The sequence below is a fragment of the Octopus bimaculoides genome, chromosome 2 (assembly GCF_046866305.1).
Source record: "Octopus bimaculoides isolate indiv1 chromosome 2, ASM4686630v1, whole genome shotgun sequence".
NCBI classification, from domain to species: domain Eukaryota; kingdom Metazoa; phylum Mollusca; class Cephalopoda; order Octopoda; family Octopodidae; genus Octopus; species Octopus bimaculoides.
Window position 1 is genome coordinate 138485554 of NC_142929.1, and position 22500 is coordinate 138508053.

At 40.1% G+C, this 22500-nt stretch overlaps 1 protein-coding gene across 9 annotated transcripts in view; it reads right to left on the bottom strand.

Moving 5' to 3' along the window:
- The window catches only part of LOC106883547 (uncharacterized), a 315156-nt gene that overhangs the window by 87646 nt on the left and 205010 nt on the right, over positions 1-22500 (bottom strand). For 8 of the 9 annotated variants that reach the window (XM_089347805.1, XM_089347800.1, XM_089347799.1 and 5 more), the window contains one exon: positions 6652-7026. The exons of the other annotated variant lie outside the window; for it this stretch is intronic. In XM_089347805.1, coding sequence (XP_089203931.1) covers positions 6786-7026 — 241 coding nt within the window. In that variant the 3' untranslated portion in view covers positions 6652-6785. Of the gene's footprint in view, positions 1-6651; positions 7027-22500 lie in introns of those variants that run through there. 9 annotated transcript variants of the gene reach the window in all.

Consider the following 22500-nt stretch of genomic DNA (forward strand, 5'->3'; position numbering starts at 1 on the left):
AAACCGCTTCAACTGGTCTCTACGTAGATAATTAGTCGGATTAAACTCAGTACCATTTAACGAGGAAGGAACTTCTCAATCATTCGGCCATGCTTATTAACGCTAACTATCGAGATACAAGCCTACGTGAAACCATTTATTTTACATAGAGAATGCATCCTCATCCGAATAATTCAATCGTGAGTTTTATATATCTCAGTCATCGTTAAAATCATAAAGGCATAATTGGATGATTGCAGTCTTCGAATAATCTTATTAGAAATATGGTCGCAAAGAGATAAATAATGGTTTCAAATTTTGGTACAAGGCTTCCGAGGTTAGGAGATGGCGTAAGTCGATTACATCGAGTCCAGTGCTCGGCTCCGAAAGTCGACCTCGGTGGAATTTGAACTCAGAACGTAAGGCAGGCGAAACTCCGCAAAGCAGTTTTCCCGGCGTGCTAACGATTTTGCCAGCTCGCCACCTTTGGGATATTTCAGCTCAATTTCAGCTGAGGAGATAAGAACATGAAATAAAAGGTTTTCTTTAAGGACAATGTTCTGCTCGATCAAGAAGGCGAGCGCACAAAGTTAATATCACGAGGTCAATATCGCGGCCACTATGCCAAAACGCCCGCAAATATTAAATTTATTCTTTAGAACAAAACGTTAAAGAATCATAAGCATTTATTTACAGGCTCTGAATCCCGCATTAAAAGCCAGCAGATAAATATATATAAATAAAATAACCTGATATCCAAAGATTTTATATAAGCTATGCTCCAATACTCAATATATGCATATATCTGTTCAGGTTTTTATTAAATCTAATCCTATTATAGCATATTTCAATGTGAGGTGTGTCATGATGACATGATAATTCTGATGTTCAGGACCTTAAATCATTCAGTTGTTTGTACCTAATATAAAAGTATCAACATAGTTATATTCTCGTCATCATTAAAAATATCAACTGAAGCTTGGATGACTGCAGTCTTAAACTATTTACTGCAAATTCTAAAATAATGGCTTTTCTTCTCTAACATTAATAGTTATTATTGAAAGCATTCATCCTGATGACATCGACAAAATAATATTTTTCTGAAGCCGCAAATTTTTATGCTTGTTTGAATAGATAGTTTGGCTTTCGTTCAACATGTTTACATCGTGTTCAGTCAATCATACACTGTTTTACAAAAGACCAGGAAGACTATGAAATTTATAACTTTTAACCATATCAATCTTCTTGCCGACAATCATTAGTTCTAAAATAGCCTGTTGAAATTTCTTTTTCGGTATGCTGAAAATTAATACCAGAAAATTTGTTTAACTGTTTTTGGAAGACGAATGATGGCGTACAGAATCATTCTTAATATGTTCCGACATGAATATGCCAATTGCTATTGTATTTCGACATTGAAGAACAACTTTTCCTTTTAGACGAATGTGCGTTCATAACAGATTCGAATCCGAGAGGACGCACGGTATTTCAATATTGCTGTGCCTCCTCAGCTAAAGGTAACACGGACCAATGAATCTAACAATTCTTTTTTGGCTTTTGTTTATAAATTCGACAAATAAATTATTTGCGTGTTGATATCCACCGGGTAACAATAGTAAATAGTCGTTGATTCTCGTCGCTGTTCACATCATGATGATTTATTAGTTTCAAAATAATTTTCCTATGATTATTATTATTATTATTATTATTATTAGTATTATTATTATTATTATTATTAAGGAGGAGGAGGAGGAGGAGGAGGAGGAGGAGGAGGAGGAGGAGGAAGATGAGGAGAAGGGGGTAGAGGAGGAGGAGGAGGAAGATGAGGAGAAGGGGGTAGAGGAGGAGGAGGAGGAGGAGGAGGAGGAGGAGGAGGGTTGGGAGGGGAGGGGGAGGGGGTGGAGGTGGGGAGGTGTTGGTGAGGAGGATGAGGATGAAGAGGGAGAGGAGGGGAGGACGAGGAGGAGGAAGAGGAGGAGGGGAGGAGGGGAAGAGGAGGGGGAGGAAGAGGGGAAGAGGAGGAGGAAGAGGGGGGGGGGGAGGAGGAAGATGATGAGGAGGATGTGGAGGGGAGGAGGAAGAGGAGGAGGGGAGGGGAGGAGGGGAGGGGAGGAGGGGAGGAGGGGAGGGGAGGAGGGGAGGGGAGGAGGGGAGGAGGGGAGGGGAGGAGGGGAGGGGAGGAGGGGAGGGGAGGAGGGGAGGGGAGGAGGGGAGGAGGGGGAGGGGAGGGGAGGGGGAAGAGGAGGGGAGGGGGAAGAGGGGAGGAGGGGAGGAGGAAGAGGAGGGGAGAAGGAAGAGGAGGGGAGAAGGAAGAGGAGGGGAGGAGGAAGAGGAGGGGAGAAGGAAGAGGAGGGGAGGAGGAAGAGGAGGGGAGGAGGAAGAGGAGGGGAGGAGGAAGAGGAGGAGGAGGAGGAGGAGGAGGAGGAGGAGGAGGAGGAGGAGGAGGAGAGGAGGAGGAGAGGAGGGGGAGGAGGAGGAGAATGCGACTGGATTAGATTCTATAAAGTTATCATAGCTCCCGAAACTTTTTCCATCCCAGTTCATATTCTGGTAGCTATGCTTTCGGGGCACACACCACCATTGATAATTAAAGAACCTAAGAGAGAAAAAAAACCCATTAACTACATTTAAGAAAATCTAACATTTGAAAGAATTCATTTCATGCGTATATTAGCTAATAATTATTTCTGTGCCTCTGCACCATATGAAGTCTATTTTCCTTGTCAGCCTGCCTGCGATCCTAATACACTTTTAAACGTCCATATGTAATTCCTACGGGTCTTCTTTTTCTGTATATTCACCGCGACCACTTTACATATAATAAAGTTTTTTCTTCTTTCTTGCTCACTAAATCTTTAGTCTTTACAGTGTTTATTTTAACGACTCCCCATGCTAGGTTTCGCTTCCAATTTTGAAATTTATTATTATATAAATCTTCGACAGAGCCAGCAATATGAACTAGCTTATCAGAAGGGGTTCTTACAGGCACCCAGACTCAGATTTCTTTGTTATGGAATGAAGACTATAACAAATGGAAAAGGGCTCAAAATTAAACGGTGATTTTCAATCTAAGCCTGTCGATCTGGAAAATTAGATGCTGCCAACCGTACAAAATAAATTTCCTACAATATTGAGTTCTTTCCGCTTCGCTGACGACTGTGTGTTTGCATGAAACATGAGATTTCATATTGCAAAGATCATAAGTTTGTCACTTTATTTCTGAACGTATTCATTTGAACATTTGAGTTCCTTATAGGGAAACTAAGAATATTGTGAATTTAGAAATGTTTACTGATTAGAAATAAGATACATTTACAATAAATGTATACAGTGGACGCAGGAGTGGCTGTGTGTTAAGTAGCTTGCTTACCAACCACATGGTTCTGGGTTCAGTCCCACTGCGTGGCACCTTGGGCAAGTGTCTTCTACTATAGCCTCGGGCCGACCAAAGCCTTGTGAGTAGATTTGGTATACGGAAACTGAAAGAAGCCCGTCGTATATATGTATATATATATATATATATATATATATATATATATATATATATATGTATGTATGTATGTGTCTGTGTCCTCCCAACATCGCTTGGCAACCGATGCTGGTGTGTTTACGTCCCCGTAAATTAGCGGTTCGGCTATAGAGACCGATATAAAAAGTACTAGGCATCCAAAGAATAAGTCCTGGGGTCGATTTGCTCGACTAAAGGTGATGCTCCAGCATGGCCACAGTCAAATGACTGAAACAAGTAAAAGAGTAATAGAGTAAAGAGTAAAGAGAGTATTTTGAAAACAAAAAACATTTTCCTACAAAATAAAATACGTAAGTATAATGTTTTATTTTAGGTTCAATATTTGTTTAATATTTGTGCTTCTTTTTTAAAAAACGTTGAGTCATTTATCAACCTTCTATAAATCAATATTCTCGAACGACTTAAAGATTGTCATTTTGTCAGCATTTTTAAAATCAATTCGTCCAAGGAATTGTAAATTCATGTGATAATGGTGATGCTTGTTTTTGTGTGTGTGTGTGTCTGTGTATGTGTGTGCGTGTGTACATATATATATATATATATATATATATATATATATATATATATATATATATAACACATGCATACACACGTACATACATATAGGCATGTCACTCCTACGTTACTGGGACTTCGGTTATGTATCTCGCTACTTAGAAAATTGTAAATTATGACCACTACATTCAGTAGATAGCCCTAACGAAATCTCGGATACATTTTAACACATCTTAAAACTAAAATCACTATACCTATCTTTGTATAATTTTTTTTATGATTTATATTTAATACCCCCGGCTGACCCCGGCGTCAATTTTCTGTCTTCATTCTTTGTACATGTTTTGTTGCTTGCAGCCTACCAATTATTTCTTTTAATTTTATTCACTTTTTTCTCCTACGAACTTTTGTTTATATTTCATTGCTCCCAGTATTCTTGCCAATCCCTCCTAGCGCCTTTCTCTGTCCCTATCTTGTTTGATCGTATATCACTTCCCACCACTTCACTCCTCAACCCTTTTCCTTTTCTTATTTAACCCTATTCGTACGTCCGAAGTAATAAGCACTCAGGCAAAAGCTTATGATATGTACGGTGGGAAAAGTACGTGGTAATAAAGACAAAATCCGGTTAAGTACTCATACAGCTTTTAACTTTATCCACATTGTTTTATCATTGATCTTGTGTGGTGCTTAATATAGAACGGCTCCTGGGTGTGTGGATCGACAATAAAATTAACCGTAATGTGTTGATAAATATGTTTGTTTTTAAGTGAAAGTTAAAAGCTTGAAGTTTTACAAGAAAATTCAACTTATAATGTAAAATTGTTACTGGTTAATTAAGGCGGGATTGAAAGGTTTAATGAAAGCCTTAATTTGCAAAATTTTAAAATGACCGGTGAATTTTCAATCGCTGTTGCAAAGGCTATTGTTAACTATCCTGGAGATCTGAAAAATTTATTGTTGAAGGAGACTACACAGCAGAACAATGACGGTGAAATTGAGCTTTTCGGGAAATGTATGCATGCTAGGACGTTTATTCCAAGTGAAGAAAAATCAGTATCAAGATGTGAAGCTACCAAAAACCACCTGGCGTTTCTGGTTGGAAGAACTTTAACAGGTGATACAAAATCAAAGCCCCTGTTTGTGTACCAAACCGAAAATCCGAAACCTTCCAAGAGTTACTCGTATTATAATTCGCCCTAGGATTTGAAGTTTATATAAAGCTTGGATGATGGTGAGTTCTTCCCAAGATCAGTTTGCAAACTATTTTTGTTCTGTTGTAGAAAGGCACAGGGAAAAGCGTTATATTTCCAACAAAGTATTGCACATTTTAGACAATGCACCAAACCATCTAGTGAACTTAAATGCCTTTTCTGATAATGTATGAATATATATCCCTAAAACACAACTTAAAAACCCTAACCCTAAAAGCACAACTTTATTCCAGGTAATGGATCAAGGTGTGATATCTAATTTCAAGGCATATTATGTGAGAACTTAAAGGCTTCTGAAAAAGGTCAATATTATTGACGCCGTTTTACGTTCTGAGTTCAAATTCCGCCGAGGTCGACTTCGCCTTCCATCCTTTCAGAGTCGATAAATTAAGTATCAGATAGGTACTGGGGTCGATCTAATCGACTGGCTCCCTCCCCGTAAATTTCAGTCCTTGTGCCTAGAGTAGAAAAGAATATTATTGATGCTGTGGATAAAATAGACAAGTCATGAAATAAAATCATGAACGGTGCTGGAAAAATATATGACTAGACTCTATCATTCGTTTCACAGGTTTTCCACCTACAGAAAGTATCAGCTTCAGCGAGTTACTATAACACAGGCCAAAGAATTCGTAAATGATGTGGTTGAATTGCTACAGTCCAATAGACAAACAATGTACAGGGAAGAATTGATGGTGTTAGAGTAAGAGCGAGTTGCTAGACAAGCAGATACAGAAACACCACCCATCCCACTTCAGCTGATTGCAAAGAATATGGCTGAAAGGTTTGAGCAAAGAATATGGTTAAAGGTTTGCAAAGAATATGGTTAAAAGTTTGGGCACTTAGAGAGGAAAGCCTACTAGCCTTTGTTGAAGGCGAACAGATAACTATGAGGTCAGTTCCTACACTGAATTGCACAAAGCAATGTCCTTAACGTCAAAAATATTTGGATAATTTCTCCACCCCTGAAGCAGGTGCTAATAATGATGATCTATGAACCATAGAATAGAATCATTCTCTCTCCAAATAACTTACATTGCATCACCTACCATCGTACAACAGTCACCATCTTTGGTCATGAATACATACCATGTTATAATACTATTGTATTATAACATATTACGCATTTCTCTTCAAATGCCTCGTGTATATATATATTCAACTGTCTGCCTTAAAAGACTATTTTTATGCTTAAAATAAAAGGGGTTGGAATACTTTTAGGGCTTTTTTAAATATCCCGTCTTAATTTATAACATGAAAATATATGGGAAAATATAATTCACGCTACGGAATTTCACATTACGGCAAAATTTTAAGGAAGGAAATACTTCCATAAAGTGTGAGACGCCTATGTGTATGTATGTATGTATGTATGTATGTATGTATGTATGTATGTATGTATGTATCACAGATATATAGGTATATAGATATATATATATGTGTGTGTGTATACATGTATATGTAAGATTTTATATGTGTGTGAATAGTTATTAAGCAGATATTTTTAAAATCATTTTATTGTTACTAGACTTAAATCCTTTTGGCTTCTTTCATCTTCTTTCCGTTGATTAAACATTATCTTTAAAAGGTTTTAGCCCTGGTTTTAACTTAGTGCCAGTTACTTCCATGCTTAACGATTTCGTTTCTTTTTTTCCTGGCGAAGATACTGTCGACCATGGCTTGTAAGTTGTAGCAGAGCGGGTACATAATCCTTTACCTTGTTTTACAGTAAATCCATTCTCATGTACAGCAGCAGTAGTAGCAGAGGATGAATGAAACCTTCCTTCCCTTTCATCAGATTGATTTCGCCTAAAATTTGTAATAAAGATAAATTCAAGCATTTATTTGAAGATATTAAGAAATCTCATTAATGAAGCTTTTATGCAATAACAATTTCCGTATTATTCCGCCCCGCCCATGAAGAAAATATAAAATCTATTCGGTTTTACATCGTACCCTCAAAATTAAACACTTTCTGTCTTCAATCTTCAACATTTCAAATACAATAAGGACATACGATATCAACCATTAAAATAATTTTTTTAGGTGTAGGAGTGTGGCTGTGTGATAAGTAGCTTGCTTACGAACCATATGGTTCCGGGTTCAGTCCCACTGCGTAGCACCTTGGGCAAGTGTCTTCTATAGCCACGGGCAGACCAAAGCCTTTGAGTGGATGTGGTAGACGGAAACTGAAAGAAGCCCATTGTATATGTGTGTATATATATATATATATATATGTGTGTGTGTGTGTGTGTGTGTGTGTGTGTGTCTGTGTTTGTCCCCCCAACATCGCTTGGCAACCGATGCTGGTGTGTTTACATCCCCGTAACTTAACGGTTCGGCAAAAGAGGACGATAGAATAAGTACTAGGCTTACAAAGAATAAGTCCTGGGGTCGATTTGCTCGACTAAAGGCGGTGCTCCAGCATGGCCACAATCAAATGACTAAAACAAGTAAAAGAGTAATTGTGATTATTATGGTTATTTGCCTTGATGCAGTGGCTCTCATGGCTTCTGATATTAACTGATTGGAAGTGTTATCACGTACATGTTTTTTTTTTCTAGGTGGCTGTGTGGATAGGCGCAGGAGTGGCTGTATGGTAAGTAGCTTGCTTACCAACCACGTGGCTCCTGCTTCAGTCCCACTGCGTGGCATCTTGGGCGAGTGTCTTCTACTATAGCCTCGGGCAGGCCAAAGCCTTGTGAGTGGATTTGGTAGACGGAAACTGAAAGAAGCCCGTTGTATGTGTGTGTGTGTGTGTGTGTGTGTGTGTGTGTGTGTGTGTGTGTGCGTGTGTGCGCGCGCGCGTGTTTGTTTGTCTGTTCCCTACCATCGCTTGACAACAATGTTGGTGTGTTCCTGTATCTTAGCGGTTCGGCAAAATGAACCGATAGAATAAGGCTTCCAAAGGACAACAGTGGCCGTTCTTTTTTCTTGGCAAAATGACAACGGTTTTGCACGGGCTTGTAGGAAAACAGAAAAAGTCGAGTTGATACAAAAATTGTTGAGCGACGCTAAGCTTCACGTAACAAAGAATGGCAAAACAGTCTTTCCTCTTTTAAACATACCGGAGGAAGTGCAAGAAGATACCAAGAAGAAAACATTATATATAAAAGTATGTCCTTTATTAAATGTATTTATATGTAAATGTATATACATCTATTAAAAGTATATCATTTATTAAAGGCAAGGAGACAGGAGCGAGCGATGCAGGCCCAGATAGAAAAAAATGGTTGAGATTGGTATGTGAAACAAGAAGACGTAGGCCAGATGTATGCCCTGATCCAGCTGGTGGAGCACACATTCTGACATGCACCAGATCGAGTCATCCCATTTCTTCTTCCAAGGACATAAGGCGACCTCTTCATCTTATTTGAAAAATACAGACAAGCCACTTTCCTCCACGCTTTTCTTGACGCATTTCTTGAGAAAGCAGCTACTACGTTCCGTGATATACCTTTTCTTGTTTCTTTCTTTTTAACAACATATATAATATGTAAAAAGGTATTATATATGTTGTTTCTATGGTATTTTTATGAGGCTGCGTGGGAATGATATAACAACACTAAGCAGACATTTAATAGTAACTTCTATTTTGCTGCACAAGTAATTTTGAGGTTGGTCATGAATTATAAAGTTCCACAATATGTCAACACAATTGAAAGAATAACTCAGTAGTGTTCATAAATAGTTGATTACAAAGCTTTGTATTAAAGTTTGTCAAGACAGGAGAAAATATACACAGTAGATTCCTATTGGCCAACGGTATCAACATATCTATGCTGAGCAAAAAGTCGTGTAAACGATTACTTGAAACGGCAAGTGAAAGTGTGAAGCTGGGTCGTAGGTTATCATGCACTCCGAAAGTTGGCGCTAAAAACAAGCCTTGATATAATCCTGGTAGGAAATGTTTTAGGACCGTCTAGAATGATCTTTCAAGTGATGTCTGGCTGCTGATTGGTCAATAACTCGACATCTCGTGTGAACAAGGTCGTTGTATGACATGACTTAAACTTCGTAATTTGACCACTCAGCTTCGAGTCTTGCTACAAATATAACACACACACACACACACACACACACACACACACACACACACACACACACACACACACACACACACACACACACACACACACAGATACTATTTAATATATGAATGTAACAAGGACGGCAAGCTAGCAGAAACGTTAGCACGCCGGGTGAAATGCTTAGCGGTATTTCGTCTGCCGCTACGTTCTGAGTTCAAATTCCGCCGAGGTCGATTTTGCCTTTCATCCTTTTGGAGTCTATTAAATAAGTACCAGTTACGCACTAGGGTCGATATAATCGACTTAATCTGTTTGTCTGTCCTTGTTTGTCCCCTCTATGTTTAGCCCCTTGTGGGCAGTAAAAAAATAAGAAACGTTAGCACGCCAGGCAAAATGCTTAGCAGTATTTCGCCTGCCTTTACGTTCTGAGTTCAAATTTCGCCGAGGTTAACTTTGCTTTTTATCCTTTCAAGGTCGATAAAATAAGTGCTAGTTGAACCCTGGAGTCGATGTAATCAACTAACCTCTTCCCCCTCCTCCGAAAGGACTGGCCTTGTGCTAAAATTTGAAACCAATATGTGATTGTAACATAAAAATGTATCTTATTTACGATATGTATATAATTTCTCTATTATATATTTTTTTTGTGTTACATTTATATAAAAATTATATACAGGTTGTTCAAAAAGTCTCTCCGCAGTAAGTATTTTATTGCAAGATAAATATTTATAAGATGGTATAAAACTACAAAAGAATATATTAGATTTTACAAGACTTTAAAAAACTTTGTAAGAGGTGTTGAAAGTGTCGTCCTTCATTTGCAATATATAAGTTGACTCTTCTACACATGTTTTGAAATACATCTTGGAGAGTCAGGATGAAAAAAATACACTACGGAGAGACTTTTTGAACACCCTGTATATATAACGTATAGAATTACACCGGTTCTTGTCAAATTAAATAAGAAAACCAGCAATTTATATTTTTCTTACAAAGACACATTAATTCTCAATTTAATTACATTCTCCATTCTTTTCATAAATGATATATGCGACGGCAGTCATTACACAGATCTTCTGTGTATTAGTCACTTTCTAATGTAATTTCCAGTGGAAGTTCGAGAACGTGGTAAGAAAACGAAACAAATTTTGTCCCCAGATGCAGTACTATATCCTATGGTACTGATAACAAGATCCAAGAGTTTCGAAAACAAAATGGTAAAAAGAGGAACCATTGCAGAAACTTGTAACTTAATTCATTATTTATGTGTGAGTATGGAAATATACAATGCGTGAACAGTAGACTTAATAATTTAACAAATGTTGGCGAGGATGACAAAGTCTTCGGGAAGATGACAGGATGAAAAACAAATTGTGTTAATGCCATCAGGTAGCTTTTCGATGAATTTGTAATGTGGCTTGTTGGGAAGAAAGACAGCAGAACGAGAGTAAAAACTGGCAGCAGTAAAAAAGATAAAAATATTCTGCTTTATTTTTCTATATACTGGTTCAAGCCAGTAAACAAACACACACACACACACACACACACACACACACACACACACACACACACACACAAATATGCACATAAATACATATGCAGACATGGGATATGGAACACACTGCCTAGATACCAATCTTGTGAAAGGAGAAGGCTAATTTGAAGACTACAGATCCAATCCATCACTGGAACTGTGAAAATCTGTAAAACTTTCCAGAAGTTTATCTTTTAAATATACATGAGCATGTCTAGATATGCAACTATATGCATGAGAATACAGACATAAAACATACATACATACATACATACATACATACATACATGCAAAAAATACCCTGTTGTTGATGTTGAAATTCCTATGAAGGAGCCTTGGATCTAAGTTACATACCGGTTCGTTCTATATTGGCAAGAAATCTTGAAATAAACTGAATAATGATCGACATACATACACTCTATCCAGATTGCAAGTAATTATTTGGACCCTGAGATATGTAACACACTGCCTAGATACCAATCTTGAGAAATTGGGCTTCTCAAAACGTGAAAGGAGAAAGCTAATTCGAAGACTACAGATCCAATCCATCACTGGAACTGTAAAAATCTGTAAAACTTTCCAGAAATTTATCATTTAAATATATATGAGCATGTCTAGATATGTAACAATATGCATGAGAATACATGCATACAGCATACAAATCTGCACATACATACATGCATACATACATACATACATACATACAAAAATACCCTGTTATTGATGTTGAAATTCCAATGAAGGAGCCATGGATCTAGTTTAGAAACCGGTTCGTTCTATATCGGCAAGAAATCTTGAAATAAACTGAATAATGTCATACATACAATATTATATTCTAAGAAAAGAATATGTACTCTGCGTTTTTAATGTATAACGTTCTTTATTGATTTGTGGTCTTCATAAATGTGTTTCTGAGAATTACAGAATTACACAGTTTTTTTTTTTACTTTTTTTAGTCATTTGTCTGCGGCCATGCTGGAGCACCACCTTTAGTCGAGCAAATCGACCCCAGGACTTATTCTTTGTAAGCCTAGTACTTATTCTATCGTCCTCTTTTGCCGAACCGCCAAGTTACGGGGACGTAAGCACACCAGCATTGGTTGTCAAGCGATGTTGGGGGAACAAACACAGACACACAAACATACACACACACATCGCCATCTTTATAAGTTTCTTAGCACACATACGTCTATGCCTACATACACACGCATACATCTTATTCTTATGACGGCCTATCTATTATTATGTATACATGACGCACCACAGATACACATGTTAACATATCGATAAAACTTCTCTTAAACATTCTACCCGGTTGTGTCTCTCTTATTTCCCTCTGACACATATATGCATTGTTCTATTTATATTTATTGTATCGACCGTGTGATGTACTAAGGAGCCATTCTCGTCACCTCGCTTCGCATGGACGTCACAAATCGGCGACCCGTTCCAGCTCCTTGAAACTACAAAACAGTTATAATGGGAGAAGGAGATACTCCACAGGTATCACAAGCCTTCAATTCCATTATAGATGTTTTCCTGGGGCTAAATAGTAGTAATATCGTCCTAAACAGGACTACCACTTTACGTTGGCGAATAGACTTTACTTCATAATATATATTTTTTTCTCTCTTTGTTTCTTTCTATGTTCCGTTCAGTGGAAGAGCGTAGGCTCGAAACGTTAAAGACTTTTTCAATTCCCGAGCGTTATACTAATACATCTACTTGTTTTCTACACCACCTGTCTTCGTCTTTTGTTTTTGGTTTTTTTTTCTTTTTGGTTTTTTGGGGGTGGGGGGATTCTCTCTTTATAATATATAATTGGTTATATTTTCAAGGCAGCTACAGCTTACAGTGGCAAGCTGCACCATCTCGTGATCACTACTTGATGCTTGGAGAACTTAGATGTTGCCAACACTTTATTTAGGCTGTTAAATATGATCATCCAGAGAATGCACCACTTTATTGATCATTCACTTTATTAATCATTTAAAAGGGTTGTAACCAGCTGAAATTTATTTATTTTCAAATTAACCTGTTTACAAGAAATTGTGGCATTTAAACTTCTATTATATTAAGCTGAATAATTTATGGAAATCAGTTAATATAACGTGATGAATATTGTACAGGTGGAGTTGAGTAATTTTGCTTTATTAACACATTAAAAAAAATTGCTGCATTTTATATCATTTTTATACAGTGCTTAGCTTCAAATATTAAAATGATAATGGATAACAATTTTTCCATTACCGTGTTTCAATGTATTTCTGTTGAAGCTTAAACACTATATAAATATCTTTTAATTCATTAGCCCATCTTCCTTCTAGCTAGGTTAGCTTTTAAGTCATTTAAGTAATCTTTCTATTTCGTTTGCTATTTATCTTCAGATCTATCTGCCTTTATCTGTCTTCATGTCTTTGTGTTTGTTAGCAGAATAAGTTGCCGATGGATCACCGACGACTATATTCTTTCTTTCTGTTTGTCATTGGTTCTTTATTTATATAGCTGGTTGGGTAGCTAAATGTGTGTGTGTGTGTGTGTGTGTGTGTGTGTGTGTGTGTGGATGAATGGATGGAAACAGATGGATAGGTAGATAGACAGACAGACAGATACACATAGATAGACAGACAGACTGACTGACTGACAGAGATAGATAGATAGATAGACAGATAGATAGATAGACAGACAGACAGACAGACAGACAGACAGACAGACAGACAGACAGACATGCAGAGATAGATAGACAGACAGACGGACGGACGGATGGACGGACGGACAGACAGACAGACAGACAGACAGACAGACAGACAGACAGACAGACAGACAGACAGACAGACAGACAGATACATTTCTTTTATTAGCCACACAGGGCTCAACGAAGATGGGACAAATACAATGTAGAGCTTTTCTTTTTGGGAGGGGGAAGGAAGGAAAAAAAAAAAAAAAAAAAAAAAATTGGTGGTGTCGATCAAAAGGGATCGTAGGAAGGGAAAAAGGGGCAGTTCGATCAAAAGGGATCGAAAAAAAAAGAAAAGGAAAGGCCGATCAATAGGGATCGTGTATCACACAGTAATGTTCTCGTGTAAAAAGAGGGGAGGACAGTTTAGGTTTAGCCGTGGAAGGAAAAGCCCACGGAAAAGACCACGGTAACCTTGGTCAATATTCTCATTGAAGAAACTATAACAGTAAGTGACTCTCTTTTGCCTTTTTGTTTTATTTTTTTTTTCTTGTTCATAGGGTTATGCTCAAGATGGCTCCGTCGTTCACACGTGCCATCCTTGCTACATTCACCCATCTTTTTTTGAAGCATTCACTAGACAAGACTTCCCTTTCTACTCTCAACTTCCTCTTCAGGTGATACTTGAAGAAGTTGATGAGAGATTGCCCAGAGAGGAAAGTCTTTGTCTCTAGACCTTTCAGACGCGTCCACCATACACATTCTTTCGCCATAGCCACAAGTACGATGAAAATAGCTCTTCCTTCCCGTTTAAAGGAAGGAGGCGCAACAATATTCACGATAGACTCGGCTGATAGACCGACTCGTCCCACACGCGATAGCAGTTGTTCGACGTAAGCCCACAGCTCGGAAATGGTGGGACATTGTACGAGTGCGTGCAGAACGGTTTCGTCGCTCTGCCGGCATCTCGGACAGGTCGGCACCGTGTTTCTCGAGCCATGCCTGTAGAGATTATCCCGAACGGGTAGTGCTTCTCGATAGCACTTCCAGGCCAGGGATCTCTGGAAGTTGTCCATAGGTCCCGGCCCGAAGGTCGTCTTAAACAGGCGGGTCAGGTATTCCTCGTCGACGCCCAGGTTCGCCCCGAGATCGTCGTCGTACCTTCCCTCCACTAATCCACTATAGAATGCGTTAGTTGTGATGCAGTCGCTCAAGGTTGACCCGGGTTGTTGGAGTTGCCGAAGAGCAGCGCGACACTCGCGGTGCCATTCGCCCTTCCTCGGCCTCTTCTTGATCCATGACTGCAGTTCGGTCGTGGAGACGAGCTGCGGGAAAGCGCGCCGCACAAACGGTGACCACACCTGTTCACCGCTGTCTACGTAGAGCCGGAGATGTCGCAGTCTCAGCGCGTGTCTGCGCATCATCAACCACGGCATGCCCAGTCCTCCTTTTAACGGGTGTTGGCAGCAAACGGATCGCCTAACCATCGGAACGCTTCCTTTCCACAAGAAGCGGAAGAGGATGCGCTCCAGTTTGGTGATGGTAGGGTCGGGACAAGGAACGACGGTCAGGCGGTAGTAGATGACGGACGCGATGTACGTGTTCGCCACCTCCGCCCGACCTTTCAGGGAAAGCTTCCTCTCGGCCCATTGCCGGGCTAGAGTGGCCACCCTTCTCGTTATCTCGTCCCAGTTCTTCTCCGATTGGAGGTCTGGACCAAACCAGACCCCGAGCATCTCAACCGGACCGTCAGTCCAACGTCCCACGACGGAGGCGCTACTTGACGGCATGGGGTTGCTTCTCCAGGTGCCGAGCCGCAAGCCCACTGACTTATCCCGGTTGATTTTCGCTCCCGTTACCGCTTCGTAGTCTCTCAGTGTCTCGCCGACAAGCTCGATGTGCTTTTGGCTAGACACTATGACGGTGACGTCGTCCGCGTATGCCGACACGCTCGTCCCGCATCCCAACTCTCGCGGGATGCCCCTCAGCGTCGCCAGCTTCCGCAGTAGTGGCTCGAGAGTCAACACGTACAGAAGCGACGAGAGGGGGCATCCCTGACGGACCGAACGTGCAATGTCGAAGGGTCTTGATAGATGCCCATTGACGCGAACTACCGAACGGATGCCTCTGTACAAGGCAGCCATCCAGCCGCGGAAAATGGGACCGAAGCCGGCTGCTATGAGGACAGCCTCCAAGTATTGATGGTCTACCCTATCGAAAGCTTTCGATTGATCTAAATTGATCAGGGCCCCACCCATGCCAGGTTCCTTAACTACCCTCTCTATGATGTAGCGCATCAGATGGAGGTTGTCATGGATGCTCCTGCCCGGCACCGCGCACGTTTGCGCCTTGCCGATCAGTTTCTCGATGACAAGCGCCAACCGCTTGGCTAACACCTTGGCCAAAATTTTCAAGTCTGCATTGAGCAGAGTGATGGGCCTAAAGTTATCTATGACGTCCCCCTTGTTTGGATCTTTCTTCAGCAGCGTTACGGCTCCTCGACTCACAAAACCGGGAATGCTCCCGTTTTGCTGCCAGTTGCAGTACACCGCCACCAAGACGTCTCCAAACAAGTCTGGCTTACAGTTGTAAAGCTCGTAGGGCAGACCATCCAAACCCGGAGATTTGTCCCTCGAGCATCCCGCCATCGCGTCCCTCACTTCCGCCGCCGTGATGGCACCTTCGCAGCACTCCGCCTCTCTTGCCGAGAGTCGTGGCAGGCTGTGCAGGTAGGCACTGAAGTCCACCCTGCGTTCTCGCTCGCCATTCGTCCCAAACAGTCGAGCAAAGTGCCGCTGAAAGGCCTCACACATTTTGCTTGGCTCGAGCAGTTCGCGCCCCTGTTCGTCCACCAGAGACCGAATGGTGGCTTTGTTGCCCTGTTGCGCCTCCGCCACCCGGGCCTCTCGTGCGGCTCCAACACCTTCGTTTCTTAGAGCACGCATCCTAGCCCTGACAACGCACCCTTCGTGTTTGGCGTTGAAGTGTTGGTCAAGGGCCAACCTCGCCGCCAAAACGTCGGATGCGATGCCACTTCTAATTGCCTCTTCTAGCTTCTTAACTAGTTCACCCTCTACTCTGTTTCTGTCTATGGCTAGTGCTTTGCTATACCTAACCGCTTCTGCTTTTATTGCTCTCTTGAGGGCAAACCACCATTTGTTATTGATGATGGCTCCTGTCAAAGCCCTCTTTACTAACGTGCTAATCCGGTCTCTGAAAACTGGTCTCGACGGGAAAGACGCGTTTAGTTTCCAGTAACCGGAGCCCTGCCTATGTGTCTTATCTAAGTCTAGCGTACACGTCACAAGTTTGTGATCCGTGTAGCTGACTATGTGAAATTGTGGACACCCTATGCTATCTCTATCTACTCTCCTACACAGTATTCTATCTAGATACGATCTCGACGACCCGATGCAGTTTGTCCATGTCCACATTGGCGCATTCGGGTAATCGAGTCGGTACCTGTCAGACAGTTGAAAGCGTCTGAGCAGGTCTTTGAGGCATTTTCATCCCCGTCTATTCCTATCTCTGCCCACATAGTCTAGATGCGTGTTCAAGGTAGCATTCCAATCCCCCACTAAAAGTAAAGGACGAGACGTTCCTAGGAATACTTCTAGACGTCGAAAGAAATCCGGCCTACCTGTTAAAGGTGGTGCGTATACTGATATGAGTCGAAAAGCACATCCATCGCTGCCATCGACATCCAGAACAACCAATCTGCCTTTGGAAAAATAGATTTTAGTGTGTGGTGCAGGGTTGGTGTTATGTGTAGTATTTTGATGTGTTCTGGCGGTGTTGTGTATGGGTGGTTGCTGGTTTTTATGTCTTCGTTTGTTATGTTTGTTTTTGTGTTGATGTATTCCATCAACTCTGAGTTTTTTGTGTTGATGGCAGTGAGAATTGTGTGTGTACTTGCTTTTGGGGTTTTGTTGCTTGTGTTGTAGTTGTGTGTGCTTGTGTTGGTGTCTGGAGTGTTTTCGGGAGTTGTGTATCTCCCTGCTTTGTTTGTGTTTGTTTTTCTTTTCTTGCTCCTCTTCCTCCTTCCTTTCTGGGCTATTTGCCATTCCTCATTACTTTCATCTTCCGACGAAGGTTCTGAGGAATCGGAAGGGGGTAGGGGCAAATTGTGAGCGTCTGTGTGTGCTTGTGTGAGTAGTTGTGTTGCTGTTTTTGTTGGTGCTGATGGCTTGTTATTTGTGTGAGGTGTGTGTGATGTGGGGGAGGGGGAAACAGTCTTGGAATTTTCTTTCTTTTCCCCTGCTTCCTCACTTGTTGTTTTTGCAGATGCTGTTGTCTTCTCAGTTGCCAGTGTTGCTTGTGTTTCTCTTGTTTTGATTGTTGATGGTGGTGTTGGTAGTAGGGTTTTTTTCCGGGTTTTGGTGGTTGCCCTTGTTGCTTTTTTTGGTTGGCGGCGGTTGGGCAACTGTCCTTGAGGTGTGCCTCGCTGCCGCATACATAACAACGTGGCCGCCTTCCTTCCACCACTACATATAACTTGTGGTCCTTTGCCAGTTGGATGTGTGTGGGGATCTTTTGGCACTCCTCTTCAGTGATGTGGAGGAGGACTTCGACTTTTTTTCCCCCTTCCCAGTTTTTCTCCTCTGCAGTAGCAATTTCTAATATATTTGCCTCCTCCATTTCGAGGCATATAGAACCTACTATCCACTGTGTTTCCACTTGTGAAGGGACATTCTTTACTGTCACCTTCGTCACTCTCTGTCCAAGATAACTCGGTATCATCACCAAGTCATCTGTGTGGAGAGAGAGTGTTGAAAATTCCTTCGCTAACTGTTCGCTCTTAAAGCGTACTAGGACCGTGGCAAATTTTCGTCCCCAAGTAACATGACTTTGAAAGGGCCATATCGGTTTGAGACAAATCTCAATTTTTTGGGTGGAGAAATTCTCCGGTCGCTTCGTTTTCTTGTTGATAAGTCTGTATGATATGTGCTTCTTGTTTGTATTTTCAATAATTGCTTTTGGTATGTGTATTTGTACAGTGTCACCTTCTTTCGTGAGAAGGGATTTTGTGTCATTGATTTGTTCTTGGGTGAATGTTAATATTGTTCTTTTTTCTTTCGTTGCATCGGCAAAATTTGTTTTTGTGATGCTGGCAGATATGTTGTTTGTGGCGTTTGTGGTGTTGTTTATCTTGTTCGTCTTGTAGTTGTTGATGGTGGTATTGACAGTGGTGTTGGTACTGCCAGGTTCAAAGGTGGTGGTAGTGGCGGCAGAGTTTGTCGAAGTAGTGGTGGTGTTGGTGTTGAAGGTCGGTGTCCTGTTGTTGTTGCTGTTGTTATTGTCACTGGTAGTAGCAGTGGTGAGGACAGTGGTCGTGTTAGCAAGGACATTTGTGTCGTTGTCGTTGTTGTTGCTGTTGTTGTTGTTGTCTTTGTCGTTGTTGTTGTTGTTGTCACTGGTGACGGTGGCAGGCAAGACTGCTGTAGCAGCAGAGTTTGTACACGTGATGGTGGTAGTGGTGGTGGTTGAGGCAGCAGCAGTTGACTCAGAATCATTGCTCTTTTTCATCACTTGTCTGCGTTCATGCGGAACGGCAGTAAGTGTTTTCGCCTCTGGCATTAGGAGCGGGAAGTCGGCCTCGTTGAAAACCTTAGCCATATTCGTTTTAAAGAATATGGCTAGGAACGAGGAAGATATGTTTGAATTTTTGGAAATAAGGCTCTAAATAGAGCTATTTCCGATTTGAAAAATATATGTTCACGAAGTATTTTGTGTTATACACAACTTATACAAAATTTTAAAACAAAATAGGTCTTTTAAGAGGTGAAAAATGCAACTTACATGGGAGCCGATGTGTCTACCGTCCGTCCATGATGATAGATAGATAGATAGATAGATAGATAGATAGATAGATAGATAGATAGATAGATAGATAGATAGATAGATAGATAGATAGATAGACAGACAGATAGACAAACATGCAAAGATAGATAGATAGACAGATAGATAGATAGATAGATATTTATATTTATATAAGGGCATTACTATACAATAATGTCTCACGCTATGAGGGACTCTAAGGTCAGACTACCATAAAAAGCACATTTTTACCGAACGCGAGGAAATGCATCTCTCAAAGCCAACCCCTTAAAAACAGACTAAATTATAGATCATGATTTCGTAGTTATTGTAGTATTATACAACCTCTACTCGTCAGTATAATATGGTCAAGAAAAATAGAAGTAAACAGAAAATCAACATACCACTCGTACATCGTGTATCCAATATAGCATATAGATGACTGTTCATCGCTATTTCCCTATGTAAGTGGCGGGAATTTCGAATTGCATCTCGGTAAATATGCTTTTTTCTCAGAATAAATTCAGTACTGAATATATTCTGGTAATATATTTAAATTCAATAATAGGACGAATTCTTTTACAAGAATTTATCAAGTAGCTAGAGTGAAAAAACCTCATAAGGGAAAAAATCCATCATTTATTCCCGAAATATATATTTATTTATATTTATATAAGGGCATTACTATACAATAATGCCTCACGCTATGAGTAAAATGTGCTTTTTATGGTAGTTTGACCTTAGAGTCCCTCATAGCGTGAGGCATTATTGTATAGTAATGCCCTTATATAAATGTAAATAAATATATATTTCAGGAATAAATGATGGATTTTTTCCCTTATGAGGTTTTTTTCACGCTAGCTACTTGATAAATTCTTGTAAAAGAATTCGTCCTATTATTGAATTTAGATAGATAGATAGATAGATAAATTTCATAGTAGTTTGTAATTGTTACTTTTTTTATAACAATCCAGGGTGATTAGAACTAAGATTAAGTTGAAATTAAAAGTTAACCAATTTTAGTTGCACTTTGACTTGTGCCTCTAGTGTAATTCTCTTCAATTACATATTCACTCAAGTATGCAAATTGAAAGTGAAGCTGTACTCATGCTCACAGACATGTACATTCTCATGTCTTTGAAGATAGGTTTGCACGCATATATATGGAACTATTAATGATATACTCTTCATAGTTTGTCTTCTCCTTCTGTGTTGTACTTAGAACAGATACTATATGAAGGTAGTCGTTAGATGGTACTGACATTTGATGACTATATTATTATCTTAGCTAACAACATGAATCTCATTACAGGCAAATACTACTTCTTTCACAAATCTAATGAAGAAATCACCTACATAAATAAAGGCTAACATTATTCACCTTCAGTCGTTAAATATATTACAAGCATTTTAAGTTGGCACATTTCTAAATAATGCACAGATAAACAATCTTCAAGTATCTATTTTATAACAATGCACAAGAGAGATCTAACTTAAAGGAAAATTATATACATAGAACCCACTCCAACTATATCTTGGAGATGCAAATGTAGTAAAACATTGTGGTACAATCCACCATACAGTCCTAGGCCTAACTAACGACCACTTCCCACTGACACATTTATGGTAAAAGGGTAAAGGGTATGAATGATCATGGGATAAACACCTAGAAAGTTACCCTCCGAGGCACAAGTCTAGGCAAGGCTGTTTGTGCAAGACCAGCACTCGCCCATGCATACTAGCCTTCCCTTTCCATGCCGATACAGCTTGGTACCAGTGACGTCGCAACTCATTTCTACAGCTGAGTGAAATGGAGCAATGTGAAATAAAGTGTCTTGCTGAAGAACACAATACACAGCCCGATCCAAAAATCGAGCTTATTACCTCATGATTATGAGCCCGACATTCTGACCACTGCGTCATGCGCTTTCACTATACTGTCACATATATACCACAAAATATTTCATAGAAATATAATAAAGTTATCAATAGTTGCTTACCCAATTCAGTTTCACAAATATTTTGCTGTAACAAAGAGATTACAGTGAGCGCTCACCACGACAATTGTGTATCTTCGGATCCCACAATAATTGCCATCGAGGCTGATATATAGAGGTTATAATTTCGCTGGTGACAAGATATTAAGGATTTACATTTCCTTAAACAGAAATACCATCAGAAATAGATTCTTACAACACGTAAGAATCTATTTCGGCAAAAAGAGACCGATAAAATAAGTACTAGGCTTACAAAGAATAAGTCCTGGGGTCGAATTTCTCGACTAAAGGCGGTGCTCCAGCATGACCGCAGTCAAATGACTAAAACAAGTAAAAGAGTAACAGAGTAAAGGTTTAGATGCTGCAACATACACTCTTATGCAGAACGGCAGCTAGTAGATAAATAAAAATGACAGATAGATAAAAATGAAGTAGCAGAGTATGATAGAGGAAGATACATCAGTATCAATGAGGTTTTTTGGTGCATCTTCAATTTTCCCATTCATCAGAGGCACCCAGCCATCATTCATCTGAGTGTCCATCTAAAGAACGGCCACAGGGTTAGCTTTACAAAACAAACAGTCTTGCAGCAAACACTTTCTCCAAAGGAAACTACCCTTACTGCTTTTTTTAAAATTGTGTCAAGTAGATGAAGGTGCAAGAAAACTTCTTTACCCACAATTACCCAAGTATTACACCTGGGAAAACAATTAATGACACAAGAGGAAACGTAGGGATGACGCTCTTGCAAGACTTTACAGTGTCCACCCAAGCCAAGCAGGATGCTACTACTTATGGTCCCTTCTGCATGAAGTACATGGTCTGAAATCATTCTAAGATTCGAGGAGGATAAATGGTCATACGTGTGAAACTTATAGGAAAGCATGTTAACAATAATGGTTTTCTTTAGAAAATTATGAGCATTGGAACCAAGCATCAGTATCAGATTCTCTAACGGAACTCCGTAACTTCTAAGGGAACTCCGTAAAATTTTTAAACAACATATTTTGCTGTTTCTTCCAATACAAAAGGAACAATTTTATTCCTGGGCAACGCCGGGTGCCTCTGGTAGTGTGTATGTATGTATATATGTATGTATGTATATATTTTGTTGTGTCTTGGGAGGGTCATTACGCCAATAATAATGCACGCTCTGACGTATGGATCATCCCAAGACACAGCAAGATTTGTTTCAACGCATGAATTCACATCTCAAAAATCTTGCAA